A 15,348-nucleotide genomic window follows, 5' to 3' on the forward strand; every position below is an offset into this window, starting at 1 on the left:
GCCATCTCTCCATCTCCATGTCCATGCAGCTCACTTTCCAAGAGCCACTGAGGAAGATGGAAAGCAAGTGTCAAGAGTATCGCCTTGCTACTTTAATAAGATACGTACTTTGATGTAAGGCTGGAGCGCCAAATGTGGTCTCCTACACACACACACACACACACACACACACATATTTCATCTATGGTTTTCTGCAATAACAATAGTTATTTAGTTATTTAGTTATAAAGAGCCATTTTAAGAAGATTTATAAGCCAGGCGTGGTGGCGCGCGCCTTTAATCCTAGCACTTAGGAGGCAGAGGCAGGCGGATTTCTGAGTTCGAGGCCAGCCTGGTCTACAAAGTGAGTTCCAGGACAGCCAGAGCTACACAGAGAAACCCTGTCTCAAAAAACCAGAAAAAAAAAAAAAGAAAGAAGATTTATTTATTTTATGAGTATACTGTAACTGTCTTCAGACACACCAGAAGAGGGCATCAGATCCCATTACAGATGGTCGTGAGCCACCATGTGGTTGCTGGGAAATCGAACTCATGGACCTCTGGAAGAGCTTAACCGCTGAGCCACCTCTCCAGCCCTAAAGAGAATTTAATAACTGTTTCCTTTAGGTTTTGTCGAATTAACATGCACTGGAGTCATATGAGAAGAGGAAATCTCAACTGAAGAACTGCCTCCATAGTCTAGACTATGGCAGGTCTGCAGGGCATTCATAGAATTCATGACTGACGGGCAGGGCCATTCCTGGACAAGTTGGTGTGGACTGTATAAAAAAGCAGGCCGAGCAAGGCATGAGAAGCGAGCCAAGAAGCAGGGTCTTCTGCGGCCCTGCTTCGGTTCTCAAATAACCATTCTTAGGGAGTCTTCCTTGTACAAAAAGAAACAGGCCCTCGCCTATCTCTACGTGTCTGTATACACACGTAGAAATGTGTAAGACAGTCCACTGACCCTTTGTACTACCGTAATGATGTTCTCAAACACTTGGTGAGATCCAGTGGTATCTCAATAGAAGCTTCACCACAATATCTTTTGATTAGTTGATTTAAATCTTCATTCAAAAATGAGTCTCCTTGTAAAAATGTGTCCTTCTTTTTGGAGTTTGAAGACTCAACAGGTGGACTGAATGTCACTGCTGCCAGGCTCTAAGTCTCACAAAGTTCAACTGCAGGTTTTTGGCTGAGCTCCATCCTGAGGGCCTCAGAGCCTTTAGATGGTGCAAGCAAATGTACTGCAAACCTTCACACGACGGGGTGGTAATGTCTCCGAAGTGTGTGTAGCTCCCACAGTGCGGTGTTCCCTGCATTACAGTACTCTGGCTCCTCCGGCTGGGGTAGAAACCCCACTGCCCTGAGACTCCTTATCAAGCAAGAGATCTGTTCTGGGAAAAGTCTGTGTCAGTAAGCTGCTGAAAGGCCAATGCTTGAATCTGGAAGAACCTGCGTGTAATGTGAACAGTGTCTTGTAGAGATGTGTATAGAAGTTCATCGGGTCAATATTTAAAACATCACCTTCTTCAGAAAGAACACGAAAAGCAGTTTGAACACAGTGAAGACTTTCTCGATAACTTAGATCTCTAGACTCAATGAGATGATGAAGAAACACTAATAAATCCTCAAAAACTCCACATTTATAAGATGTGCAAAGACATTCTAGAAGTGCTGGCAGAAGAGGTGACCTCTGGGCCTTCAGTATTCTGAAGTAGGTCACAAACACAGTATTCAGAGCCTCTGTGTGCAGTTTCAGCTTTCTCTCAGTGCTCTCTGAAGCTTCGGCCTCCCGAAGTTCCCATTCGGTTTCTCTTCTGCTTTCTCCCACTTTCTTTGCATTCTTGATAGAGTTTTTCTCTTTTCCTTGAAAGTCATGAACCTTTTTGGTTTGTTAATGTCCTCTGTATCTTTTTTCACTTCTACTTCCTTGCTCTGCAGCCATAAACATGTTTTTAATGTCTCTGGTCTCACTTCGTAATTTCTGCCCTCTCCAAAACCAGAGATCACTTTAATTACACCAAGAGAAGCTTGGCCTAATTTATCTTGTTTAAAGAGTTTCTTTACTGCTTCGCAACATATTTCAGAGACTGGTTTTGACCCATCATTCATCAGAGGGACAACCAGTACAATGATGTTGTTGTCAAAGCTCAAATGGGACAGGGCCACCACCAGCTCACACAGGTTCTTCACTGACACTTCAGCCAGCCCTTGGTAGGCCTTTAAAGACACGACATTGATCTTCTTCACTTTCCTTTGCTTCCAGATTTTAATTATTTGCTTCAGATTTTCCAAATAAAATCTGTATTGGCTAATCAGGCCTTCTTCAAATTCTCTTAACTTCTGGGTTTCTTTAAGAATCTTGGTAGTTTTTTCTGCTTCTGTTAGTGAGTGCGATGGCCCACAGCCACACTTGAACCGGGTACTCCTGAAAGGTGGGCTGGGGCTGAAAGAGATTAGATGGCGAACAAGGAAGGAAGGCTAAGACAACATAGCTGATCAAAGCCCCCAAGTTTACTAAGATTCTGAGCTTATATAGAGGGAGGAGGCCCATCCCCCACCACTCCGTTCTTGATGCCCTTCGCCAGCTGAAGGTGATCTGCAGGATGCTGTCTCTGGAAGGTCTCAAGGGTCTCAGCAGGTAGCAATAATGTTTTGGAGGAAAGCAGTGGCAGGTGTAGACAATAGAACCTGCTTTGTAAGTGGGAAGGTTCCACCCCAGGTTGCTTAGTGGCAACAAGGTCTGAATCAGCCTGTTTCAAGGCTGGGGGAGGCAACAGGTTAGGGGCCAGATTTTATAAGAAGGAGTGATGTCCTTAAACAGCTCCATCAGTGAGATGATAACTACTTCCGGACAGTGATAGCCACATCAGCATCCTGCTCCATCAGCATGGAACTCAACTCTTCCAGTTTTTTTTTTTTTTTTTTTTTAATGACTTTCTGGATCTGATAGAATAGCAGATGCCAAGGTTTTCTTGTTCTGTAGTTTCTTCTTTCTCTCGATCACGTGCTCTTCTTTCTCCCTATCACATGCTCTTCTTTCTCCCGATCACATGCTCGTCTTTCTCCCTATCACATGCTCTTCTTTCTCTCGATCACATGCTCTTCTTTCTCCCGATCACATGCTCTTCTTTCTCCCGATCACATGCTCTTCTTTGGTCAGCTCTTGCCTGGGGTTTTCAACGACCTCTTCCTCTACTTCCATCTCTTCTTTTGTCATCTTTTTCTTGCTGGATGTCACTGACTGGCTTCTCCCTAGTCTGTGGGATTGTACCACGTTTTTCCTTGACAGGAAGCAGGTGAATCAACTCCTTCGCTGGTGCAGTGTGCAGAGTTCTTGGCATTCATTTTTTTTTTTTGTATTTCTCTATCACACTCTTGTGCTTTCATCTCTCAGCGTGAACAGGGCTCACTAGAAGAAAGAGCTTTTGTGAGAAAAGATGCTTTTTGTCCTAAATCTTTCATTAGCTGTAAGTCATCCTCATCTATCATACCTAAAGGAAGGGCTTTTTCTTCCTCTTCCTCTTCCTCTTCCTCTTCCTCTTCCTCTTCCTCTTCCTCTTCCTCTTCCTCTTCTTTTCCCCTGGTGTGAGCTATCTAACATGAGTGCTAGGAACTGGAAATGCAACAAATACTCTTAAATACCTGAGCCATCTCTCCAGTTCAAACATGGTCTACCTTTGATGCTCAGAAAATGGCAAGGATTTATCTATATGAAGATCAAGAATACAAAAAGCCTAGGTGGACTCCCACTGGTTAAGGTCGACTCATGACCAAAGAGACCAGTAGAGGAATGGCTATGGCCTGGGTTGCTATGCCAACAGACCTATGTCTCCCAGGCTGTAGATAGAGTTTGTTTACTTTGGTTGATCAGCCCATGAGCCATTTATTTGCCATCCACCTCCCCATCTGACTTCTACAATGAACACTCCAATAGAAACAGTCACTGTGACCTTGGAACATGATCTGGAAAGTGGAAAGAGTGATCCCTTCACTGGCAGGTTTGGGCAAGTCTCAGAGACCAACTCTGCATGGGCCCTGACACACAGCAAGGGCTAAATAAGCAGCAAGTTATTTATTATGTGGTATCCATTCATGCGTGAACCATTCCACAAATATTTGCTGAGTTCCTGAAGCATGCAGTATGTTCTGTCCTAACCTCTGAGTTCCTTAAGGGCTGGGCCTTGTTACTGTTTGAAGCTCTGCCTTTCACCAGGGTCCCTGCACAGTCTCACTCTGTGTCCTGGAGGAGGCTGGCTTAGCTTTGCTGAACACACCTTTCCACTATCTACCCAGAGCAAATGAGTTCCACAGTCTAGCTGTAGACGAGAGACAATGGGCCACACAGAGCCCATTAGGATGCTCTAGCTTGCAGAGTATGACAACCTGCAGAGCTGCTGCTATAATCACAGGTTTGGGAGCTCAATTTTGCAAGCTAGGCATCTAAAGTCTAAGTGTTGATGGGTTGGTATTATTCTGAGGATAGTCTCCTCTCTCTCTCTCTCTCTCTCTCTCTCTCTCTCTCTCTCTCTCTCTCTCCTCCCTGTGGCCTCACAAGATCATCAATGTGTGTGTGAGTGTGTATGCATGTCTGTCTGTGTGTTTGTGTGTCTGTATCCATGTCCTAATCTTAAGAGGACACCAATTAGACTGGATTTGGATTCAGGTCTACTGTAGTGACCATTTAATGATAATCAACTCTTTAAAGTTCCTGTCTCCAAACCGAGTCACTTATCAAGCCTTAAACTATGGAGATGTCGTCGCATCTTAATTTTTAAATCTCAAGCACGATCTCCAAAAGTCCCGCGATCCCTGAGTCCCAAGCTTAGGTCATCCAGAAGCACAGAACCTAGCCTTAGTCACTGAGCCATCTCTCCCATGCCCAAAGGTCAACCTGATTTAGGGACCTGAGGCTGAGAATCCTTTTTAGATTATTATAGGTTGTCTCAGCATTACAACTAAAGCTAACCAAGAGAGTACTCAATCTAAGTAATTTCTGATGGATAAATAGATACGCAAAATATGATACCGAGGGATATTGTTCTACCATAGAACACAGAAATCAGCAATGAGCACTAACCGAGAAAACATTCTGTTAAATGAAATAAGCCAGGCGGAGAGGACAGATGTCGCATGATCTCACTTAAATGAAGAGCTTAAAGTTGAACTCACAGAATCAGAGAGTAAAGGGGTGTTGTTAGAGGCTATAGGAGGAGTCTGACTTTCCGTTACATAAGGTGAAAAGAGACTTCACATTTATTTTATAGTATAGTGGCTATAGATCAACAACACATTGGGTACCAAATCATCGCTGAGACTAGATCTTAATAGCCTCATCATAAAAAGGACACCTCTGGGAGGCAGTAATATGGTAATTATACGAATGGAAACATTTTACCATATACGCAAATCACAAATGTCATATTGTACTTTACAAAGCTATATAGCTTTTATTTGTAAAATCTACTCTAGTAAACAGAAAAAAATAAATGCATGAATGACATAATAAAAAATAAAACCAATATACAAGATATAACTTGCATTGGGAGAAAAGTGGGTGGCCATCCCTACCCTGCAGCCCTCCTAAGAAGGCTGGAAGCTTCCCCTATCTGGCTCCTCCCCTCAGCAGAGGGCAGGGCTTGTGGCACCCCTAGAAACATTTTTCTAGTGGGGTCTTTGACCCTGACTCTGTGTGCCCAGAAAGGAGAGCTTTCCTCCTTCACTGAAGAGAAGCTGTGGTCGGCAGAGCTTAAAGATGTTGGGAGCTGGTATGAATAGCTCAGAGGCCTTTGGGGGTGATGGGATCCAGACCCCCAAATCCTGAAAACATCCAGGCAGAAGAACTCTGTGAGAGGGACATGCTTCTCTCCAGTTCTCTCTTTCTGTCTCTGTCTGTCTCTGTGTGTCTGTGTCTCTCTGTCTCTGTCTCTGTCTCTGTCTCTGTCTTTCTCTGCTTCCCTCCAGCTTCCACAAGCCTGGTATGAAGCTCAGCAGTGAAGGTGTCAACATCTGGGACTGTACATTAGCAGTGGGGACCTTGCTTTGTACCCTAACCTGGGAAGTGAGGAGCTGCAGCGACGGGCGAGGCTTCCCATTCTTGGAGATGCCTGCTTCTGCCGCATGCTCTGCTCCATGGACACACTCTGGTCCTTCTGCCGCATGCTCTGCTCCATGGACACACTCTGGTAGCTACAACCAGGGCTTGCTGGCTTAGAGAACAAAAGCTGCAGGGTATTCAGTTTTGAATTTCAAATAAAAGAATAAAAAAAAAAAACCTATCTGCCATAAATTTGTGATAAACTGTTTTACCTGAAATTCAGATGGAGTGGACTAGCAGACAGATAGTAGACAGGTTTCTCATCTCTGCATGACTCCTGCTCCCTTCCCTGCTACCCATATCCAGGCCCTTGGCCAAGCCTGACCCACATCCTAGGCTCTCAGCAGATGTGAGGTTCAGCATCCTCAGGTCTTTGTCTCTGGGAATGTTTGCCTCTCAGCTGGGGGAGGTAGGGGAGGTAGGGCCTGGAAGCCACTTTGCTTTGTGGTGTCTGTTTCCTGGGGTGAGTCACAGCCATCCTTATTCTGTCCATTCACTCAGAAACTGTTCATGTTGAAAGCCTCCCCTGCCAGGCTTTTGAGTTAGAAACCCCTTTCCATTCTTAATCAGCTACCTTTTTCTGTGAATGACTCTTTCCTGTTCTCTCCCTCATCTCAGGGGGTTATGTAGGCTGGTAGCCCCTACTCTGCTGACCCCCCACCCCCAGACTGACGGCTCTATGCTGGCCTCTGCATCCTTCCCCTGGGGAGGTCTGGGTTCCAGATATCTCTCTTGAAGTCAGGAATTGCTTACATCTTCTGGGACTTGCTTTGCTGGCGAACAGAATGCTGCCCACTGAAGAATATCTTTCTTCAGTATGGAGGGGTGGGCTGGACCAACGGCAGGGGTGAGGCTCTGGAAGATAGAACTATACTCTTCAAAGTTGTCTTCCTAGGTCAGTCCCTAGAGGGTTGGTTGATAATACTGTCCTGGATCTTCTCAGAGACTTTGATACCCAGATAGGCTGATGATCTTCTGGTGGCTGGCACTCCTAAAGAGCACCCAAAACCCGTACTCTGGCCTCCACGGGTGTGTGTGTGTTCTTGGATCCACTTACTATCCTGCCCTCCACAAGCTGTGAGAGGGTAAAGAATAACCTTCCCTTTGTTGTATGGCATAGGCTCCAGGGTCTCAGTAGGACTCCCAAGGTCAGTTATCTTCCAAGTAATACCCTGTGTTCCTACCATCTGTTCCAGCATCACAGACAAGCCGGCTCCCGCTTTCATTTCCACACCCACATCAGGATTCTGCCCAGAGTGAACTTTCTAGGGTAGGAGCTAGGTGGGTATGTTCTTAGGGGCAGTGTTTAGAGACAGGACCTTTGCTCTCTGAATTCTGCTCTCTGAATTCCCCCAGAGACCAACTCCAGCTGGGGTTCAGAGTGAGAGGGCTCTTAAAGAAGTTTCTGGCTCTCGTGGTGTAGCCATGATAGAGAGGTCGGGGCAACGTCCTAGTTGGGGTTCTGCCAGTTCGGGCGGAGGAGCTCCAGATCTCAGGCATAGCAGCAGCACCTGATCCAGTAGATGCATCTCCTGCATAGCCTGGGGTTTCGGTGAGGGTGAGGGTGAGGTGGTGTGTGTGTGTGTGTGTGTGTGTGTGTGTGTGTGTGTGTAGCAGAAAGCTGCAGCATCCTAGCCTAAGGGCCTAGCTCCTTCACAGTTTTGTGCTTGCCCTGGTGAACTAAGGGCACAGAAATTGTGGAAGGACACAACCCTTCCCCTTGGCATCATCTTAAAGATTACCTAAGGCAGCGGGTGGGGGTGGTGGTGCTGGGCAGGGAACAGAAATGAAGTGATGAAAGGAGTCAAGTTCTTTTTTAAGTTTATGTGAAGTGTTATTTTCCTGGTGGGTGTTACTGTAAACGCTCTCAAAAATTTCAAATGGTCGTTCTTTTCTCAGAACGCCAGGTCTCTGGGCAGTGCTGTGCAGCGCTCTGTGGTGCGCAGGGCTGGCTGAGCAGGCTCAGGTTCAGGTTCAAGTAGCCACAGAGGCGGAGCGCGTGTGTCCTCCCGAACAGCTAGAGAGGCCGGAGGGGGTGGGAGGGCGGGGCCGGGCGCGCGTCCGTTGCCAAGGCCGCGCGGCCCTAGAGACCGGGTGCTGGCGGCACGCGCAGGCGCGGTGGCGAGCTGCGGTGCACTGTGGGATGGGAGACCGGCGCGCCGGGACGGCGGGCATCTCGGGGCACCGGGCAGAGGCGCGGCGCGCGAGGAGGGGCGCGAGCGGTCGCGGGCGGCAGCGCCATGAACGCGGCAGTGGTGCGGCGGACGCAGGAGGCTCTGGGCAAGGTGATCCGGAGGCCGCCGCTCACCGAGAAGCTGCTCAACAAGCCACCGTTCCGCTACCTGCACGACATCATCACCGAGGTAGGTGCGGGCTGGTGCGGGTCAGGCCAGGGTCCAGTTGAGGTGGGGTGAGGGTAGGGGTAGAGTGCGGGGCGGGTTAAGGGTCCGGGTAGTGGCGGGACGGGTTGAGGGTTGGGGTGGGGTGTGGAACGGGGTAAGGGTCGGTGTTGAAGGTTAAGGTTAAGTGCGGGACCGAGTGAATGTCGTGGTGGTGAGGGTCCGGGTAGGGTGAGAGTCGAGGTAGGATGCGCGTCTGAGTAGGATTCGTTTCGGGGTGAGAATCAGAATTAGGGCCGGGTCAAGGTGAGTGACCAGGTAGCTTGAGGATCCTGTTGAGGGGCCGGGTAGTGTGAGGGGCGTTGTAGGATGTCAATCAGGGTTTGGCTCGAAATGAGGACTAGTCTCAGATGAAGGTGAGGATCAGGGTCAGTGGTGAGGTCTGTGTGACAGTCAGGCTTCGAGTGCTGATTGGATTGAGAGTGCGGTGAGGGGTGGAGGGGCAGGTGAGGCTCAGGGTAGAGTAGTGAGTCAGGGTTAAGTGGTTTCGGGTGGAGATAGAAGGCCCCGGTCAGAGTCTAGGTCTGTGGGTTAGGGGGCTGGAGCCAGAAGGTGAGGCTGGGAGGAGGTGGAGGCCAGGGCTGACATCGGTTTGTGAGGGTGAGCCCCGGGACAGGGTCTAGGCTCAGGGTCCAGTTGCTGTTAGGAGCTGGAGGTATGTTGGAGCTCTGGAATTGGGCTGTGCTTATCCTTGAGGCCTGAGTAGGGTGTAGGTCCTTATCTGGGGCCTCTCTGAACTTTCAGTGGTGCCTTCCATGTTAGGTTCCCAGACCCACTAGGTCTTGGGACCTGCCTTACTTTTACCACCTCTTAGAAGGAGACTTCTGGGTCCCCTCAAGAAACACATTCCTCTCTCCCCCCCCCAACCCCCAGCACTTACCATTGTGTCTCTTTAAAGCATGTCTTCCATTTGTTAGTGAATCTCCAGGAAGCTGCATTGGATGACATTGTACAACAGGCACAATTATGTGGAGTCTGTCCAGGCTCTTGGTAACCCCAAGAGTGTCACTGCAGGGGGTGCGCACAATGGGCATGGTACTCCAGAGGGTGCTGTGGAACTTGGGGTATGGTTGGGACTAAGAAGTCCAGAGCTCAAGGTCTTCCCCAGTGTTGACCCTCAGACTTTCTCGTCTCAGTAGGTTGAGCACTGTAGTCTACCCTTCTCATTACTCGTTTGCCCCTCCTACCTTAGCTTGTACTAGGTACTCTCGGAAAGTGGCCCTGTCTGTTAATCTTACATGTGTCCAGAAATGCTCTGGAACCCACCCACATCCCAAGGGGCTCTGCTGCCTGGTAGTCTCCTCTCCCAGACTGTGAGGCATCTGTAGCCTATCCTGGAAGGTCTGAGGAAGGGACTGGTGGTGTGGAGAGCCGCCGGAAGCAGGCAGTTGTCACTCTTCAACAGTGAAGGAGTCAAGAAAAGTTAGGCATCCTGGCACTGGCCTATCACAGTGGAGACTGCTAAGCCTGTGTTTTTATTCTGTTAGTACCCTCAGCCCATGGCTTGCTGGGAGTGCCACTCAGCCTCACATCACTCAGGAATGGAGTGGGGCTTATGGGAGGGAAGAGGAAAGAAGTGGGAGATGACTGTTGACAGGTAGACAGGTGAGGAGTGAGGGCTGCTTTTCTTTTAAACTTTACTGGATCCAGTGGTGAAGCCATTCTGTTCTGGTATGAAGATACCTACATTAGCTGTCACCTCCTTGATAAGGGTGTCAGAGTTGATGTGCTTGGAAGTTTTTTCAGAGCAGAGGTAGAGACCCTCCGTGAAGGTTCTTTACTGTCCCTGAATACTGCATTCAGGTCTCTTCCATGAGGTAGCTACAGCTGTTTCTTCATCAAGCTGATATTCAGACACAAATGTCTCTTGTCACAGTTGCTGCTCACAATTTAAACTGCCAGTGTCTTGGGGAAACCTGAGGAAAGTCAGTTTCAGGAGTGTTAGATTGCGATGCTCTGGTGTTCCGTGTGCCAGCGAGCTGTCTCCTCAAAAAAAAAAAAAAAAAAAAAAGCCCAGCCTCGCCCAGCAATGTGTTTCTCTGTAGTTTGTTGTGAGATGGACTCTTCTAGATTAATTAATGACTAGAATGATGTTGCCAAAGTAGCTGTAGCCCCATCTCAGAGGAGGTAACATTCACATGGGGATGTCTTGCTGTTGATGTTTTTAAAGCCTGCCTCCTGTACCCATGGTAACATGTTACTATGTACCACAAGTCTGGTCATATGAGTCCTCTCTAAGCACCACATTTACAGTCTTGGTGTCTTCTTTTTTTTTTTCCTGTTACCTGTCTTACTGATATTTTAGTAATGTGCATTTTTGAGAATCCAGGACCCTGGCTGGATGTAAGGTCGTGGAGGAACAGAAAATTATTATCCTTCTGTAGGGGTAACTGGGGCTACAGGTTATTTGTGGGAGGAGGCACTGTAGGAAGAGAGCAAATATGATTGGATGGGGAACACTCCATTATGGTAGAAACGAGGGACTCTTCGGATGCCCAGGGTAAGTAGCTCCTTTTCTCTCTGGAGTCCGTTCCCCTGGCTTGGTTTGAGTGCACTGGGGAAGGGTTGTGTGGTCAGGCCCTCTGCTAGATAGAAGCTGTTTGTGTCTCCTTGGAGAGCTTCGGCTTCTGGTCCCAAGTTGCTGCAAAGGGACTGAAGTCAGGCCATCGTGCTCTCAGGTTCAGGCGGTGGCTTTCATCCCTGTTGGCCTGGACTTGGTGGAGGTTTTCCTTTGTTGTTGTGTGCTTCCCAGCTCTTCCCTGCCAGTCTCTGGCCTCAGTGGGGTGCCGTTCCAGCATCCCTTGACCCTCCCCTACTGTGAACCCCCTAGCACCTGCTCAGTGATGGTAGTCTTTGCTGTCTCATAGCTGGCTGCTCTCTGAAGCCCAGGCCCTGCATTTAGTGGGCATCAAACCTTTGTTGAGGCAGGAGATGAAGTGATTAGGGCTGTAGGCGTGACTGTCCTGACTTCTCCTGAGAGCAGGGTTCAGTGGATGAGGTCAGTGCAAGGGGCTGTGGAGCAAGCTGTGTATGACAGTCCCTTTCTGTGTTTGACAGGTGATTAGGATAACTGGCTTCATGAAGGGTCTCTACACAGATGCTGAGATGAAGTCAGAAAATGTCAAGGTAGGTCTGCTTGTGTTCCCTTTCTCCACATTCTTGCCTTACAGAGTAGAGCACAATTTACAGGCTGCACATGTGTGTGTGTGTGTGTGTGTGTGTGTGTGTATCATGTCTATGCTGTTAGGTGGGTGGAATGCAAGGCTGGTTGATCCCTGAGTTGTGTGTACCCACTCTTGATTCATCTCATGTGTGGCAACTACTTGCTGTGCTAGACTTATCTACTGAAAAGCAAAATTAGGGGCTGGAGAGAGCTGGTAAAGGGCTTGCCATGCAAGCATGCAGACCCGAGTTATACCCCCAGCTCCTATGTGAAAAGCTGACTGTGACAGTGTAGACTGGTGATCCCAGAGCTGGAGAGGGTTTGCTGACCAGGTAGCCTAGGGAAATAGGTGAGCGTTAGGATCCAGAGACCTTGTCTCAAAACACCAAATAGATGGTGTCCCAAGGAATGATTGATACCTGAGGTGGATCTCTGTCCTTCACATGAACACACACACACGTATGTGTGTGTGCAACAATCCCCACCTTTACAGCCATATGTATATGCATGCACATATATCTATACACATATACATACAGAAATGTAAAAAAAGCTGTATTACAACCAGTTGTGGGGATGCATAGCTATAAGCCCAACACTCAGGTGACTAAGTCAGGGGACTCCTGCAAGTTCAAGGCCAGGGTAGACTACACAGTGAGTGCCACAGTTAAGGCTGCAAGACCCTACTCAAAAAGCAGAAGTAAATCAGGGTCAGTGGTGCACTAGCGCTCGGGAGACGGAGACATGAGAGTCATGAGTTTGAAGCAAGCCTATGCCACATAGGCCCAGAAACACACGCCCAAACCAGATTGATTTATAGGTTAATGCTATCCCATTATTGGCATTGAAAGCTTGAATGAGGAGATTTTGTTGTAAGAAAATGAAAGTTTATAAAGGTTGTGAAAAGTCAGAAATTCTGAATTTGTCAGTATCTAAAAATAATTTTTCATATGAAAGGCACTATTCTGGGCCTATTGAATATATTGAATATTCTGGGCCTGTTGAATATATTGAAATTAAAATTTTTAAAAAATATTTTTGTTTTTTGAAAATCTCACACATTTATGCAGTGTATTTGATCATATGCACCCACCACTGCCTTCCTCCAACTCCTCTGGTGTTATGTACACTATCTCCATCCTGAGTTCTTGGCTTCCTCTTTAAGAAAAAAACGAAAGTATGTGTGTATGTCCATGTATATGTTAATGTGAGTGCAGTGACTGTGGAGTCTAAACCAGGATGTCAGATCCCCTCGAGCTGGAGTTCTAGATGCTGGGAACTGAGCCTTGGGTCCTCTGTAACAGCACTGTACACTTTTAGTTACTGTAAGAGCCATTTATCCAGCCCCAAAGTTTTTATTTTAATGTTTGTCTTTTATGTGGAACTATTTCAGGATAAAGATGCAAAAATTAGCTTCTTACAGAAGGCCATAGATGTGGTCATGATGGTGTCAGGAGAACCCTTGGCAGCAAAGCCAGCTAGAATTGTGGCTGGGCACGAACCTGAAAGAACCAACGAGCTGCTCCAGTTGATTGGCAAGTGCTGCCTCAGCAAGGTGGGTGGAAGCCCTGCCTGACAGGCAGCGTGCCCTGGACTGGTAGAGCTGGTGTGGAAGGCTTTCCTAGTGTTTTGGTGTGTTCATGCTTATGGAGCCTGTGATGCAGGAGTGGGCAGGACCACCACAGAGAGCTGCTCAGTCCCCTGGGGGCCGTGAGGGATGCGGGAGCCAGAAGCTGCTTTCCATGGGGCCTGAGGTAGCTCTCTGTGGTGTAAATCTAGGTAAGCATTATCTCAGGCAGTACACCTTTTATAGTTTGAAAACATTAGCGATGTGTGGCCATCTCTACTGTGGTCCGCTCTTCATTTGCAAAACTCACTCTCCATACCCACAGCCCCCCTCTCCTCCCAGTAACAGCCTCCCCCCTGCTGCTGTGGGTGTGACATGTGACACTCCACGTGTGAGGCAGCATGGCACTAGCATGGAGTCCTCAGGCCATCCACAGTGTACCCCGGGGCAGTTTGCTCTCCGCTTGGTTAGCAGTACTCTGCTGTGTGTATAGAACCACATTGTTTATCCATTTGTCTGTTAAGGGACATCTGTGTTGCTTCTACATTCTGGCTGTCATAGGTCATGCTACTCTTGAGTGCAGAGAGCCACTGTCCCTTTAGACCAGCTTTTAGTTCTTTTGGTATAAACCCAGGAGTACTGTGGCTGGGTCATGCTGAGTAGTGTGTGTAGCACCCTAGTGGGAGGAGCACCACGCTGTTTTCCGGAGCATGGCACACTGCATCCCCAGCGGTTCACAGGCTCCACTGCTCCCTTGCTATACCTGTAACTTTAACATTTCCTTTGTAATAGCTATATTAATTGATGTGTGCTCATTAGATCCTGGGATTCTGTTTGATGACATCTGTAGTGCAGTGTGGGTTACTAGAGCCCCATGCATGGCCACACTAACATTTGAAGAGAGGGGTGACAGAATCATTAGCTTCAGTGTCATTAGTAATGGCGCTCAAACATTGTGCTTTGTCACTGACAGTTTTGCTTAATAATTTATCTCCAAATGCCTTTCATGGTAGGAAGAACTCTGTGTAATGAGCTGTGTCTGAGTGCTCTGTTTGCAGTACTTGTACTTGCTAACATCATTTTCCCTTCCCTGGCATGGCCAACCAGCTCTCCAGTGATGAGGCAGTGAAGAGAGTCTTAGCTGGGGACAAGGGGGACTCGAGAGGGCGGGCCCAGCGGACGTCGAAAGCACAAGAACCCAACAACAAGAGTGGGAAGGAGGAAGAGTCCAGAGCACACAAAGAGGTGAGCTGTAGGATGCACATCTTTGACACAGCAAGTCTGTATAACTAAAGTCAGATATTCAAAGTGATGGGCATGTCCATATGCTTTTCTTCAGGATAAACGAAGCTCTGAGGCCAAGGAGAGAAGCGCAAGTGCAGAGCACAAACAGAAGGAGGAACTGAAGGAAGACAGCAAGCCTCGGGAGAAGGAGAGGGACAAGGAGAAGGCCAAGGAGGCCGACAGAGACCGGCACAGAGACCCCGACAGGGACAGAAACAGAGATGGAGAACGAGAGAAAGCCCGAGCACGGGCCAAGGACAGGGACAGAAACAACAAAGACCGGGACAGAGAGGCAGAAAGGGACAGGGAGAGGGACAGGAGGAGTGAGGGCGGGAAAGAAAAAGAGAGGGTGAAGGACCGAGACCGAGACCGCGACCGTGACAAGGGAAAAGACCGGGAACGGCGGAAATCGAAGAACGGAGAACATACTCGGGATCCTGACAGGGAGAAAAGCAGAGATGCAGACAAGCCAGAGAAAAAGGCATGGTCACCATCAAGACATCCTTTTTTTCTTTCAGATTTATTTATTCATTATTCTTACGTTTATGTGTGTGCTTGAATGAATGTGTGTGCACCATGTATGTGCAGGAGGCCCTGGAGGCTAGAAGAGCATCACATCCTCTGGTGCTGGAGTTAGAGGAGGTCCTGAGGTACTATTGTGTGGATGCTGGGAACCGAACCCAGGCCTCTGCAGGAGCAGCCAGTACTCCTAACCCTGAGCCATCCCTCTAGCTCTGATGCCTGTTCATGGAGAGTGTGCTGTGCTCTGTAAAACAGCATCTACCCTGCCTTTGCTTTTTAAAATACTTTTTATTTTTAATTTTTTTCTTTTCTTTCTTTCTTTTCTTTTTTTTTTTTT

General features: G+C 48.0%; 1 protein-coding gene and 1 pseudogene across 1 annotated transcript in view; one reads left to right on the forward strand and one right to left on the reverse strand.

Moving 5' to 3' along the window:
* Window positions 1-951: 951 nt before the first annotated feature.
* On the reverse strand, window positions 952-3,507 carry LOC110321961 (annotated as a pseudogene).
* Window positions 3,508-8,233: 4,726 nt separating this feature from the next.
* Window positions 8,234-15,348, forward strand: part of Traf3ip1 (TRAF3 interacting protein 1) — a 36,179-nt gene continuing 29,064 nt past the window's right edge. Inside the window, exons 1-5 of the mRNA XM_021198369.2 lie at window positions 8,234-8,439; window positions 11,533-11,601; window positions 13,032-13,193; window positions 14,313-14,450; window positions 14,545-14,970. Coding sequence (XP_021054028.1) covers window positions 8,317-8,439; window positions 11,533-11,601; window positions 13,032-13,193; window positions 14,313-14,450; window positions 14,545-14,970 — 918 coding nt within the window. The 5' untranslated portion in view covers window positions 8,234-8,316. The remainder of the gene's footprint in view (window positions 8,440-11,532; window positions 11,602-13,031; window positions 13,194-14,312; window positions 14,451-14,544; window positions 14,971-15,348) is intronic.

Source organism: Mus pahari, chromosome 5 (assembly GCF_900095145.1).
Source record: "Mus pahari chromosome 5, PAHARI_EIJ_v1.1, whole genome shotgun sequence".
Taxonomy (NCBI): domain Eukaryota; kingdom Metazoa; phylum Chordata; class Mammalia; order Rodentia; family Muridae; genus Mus; species Mus pahari.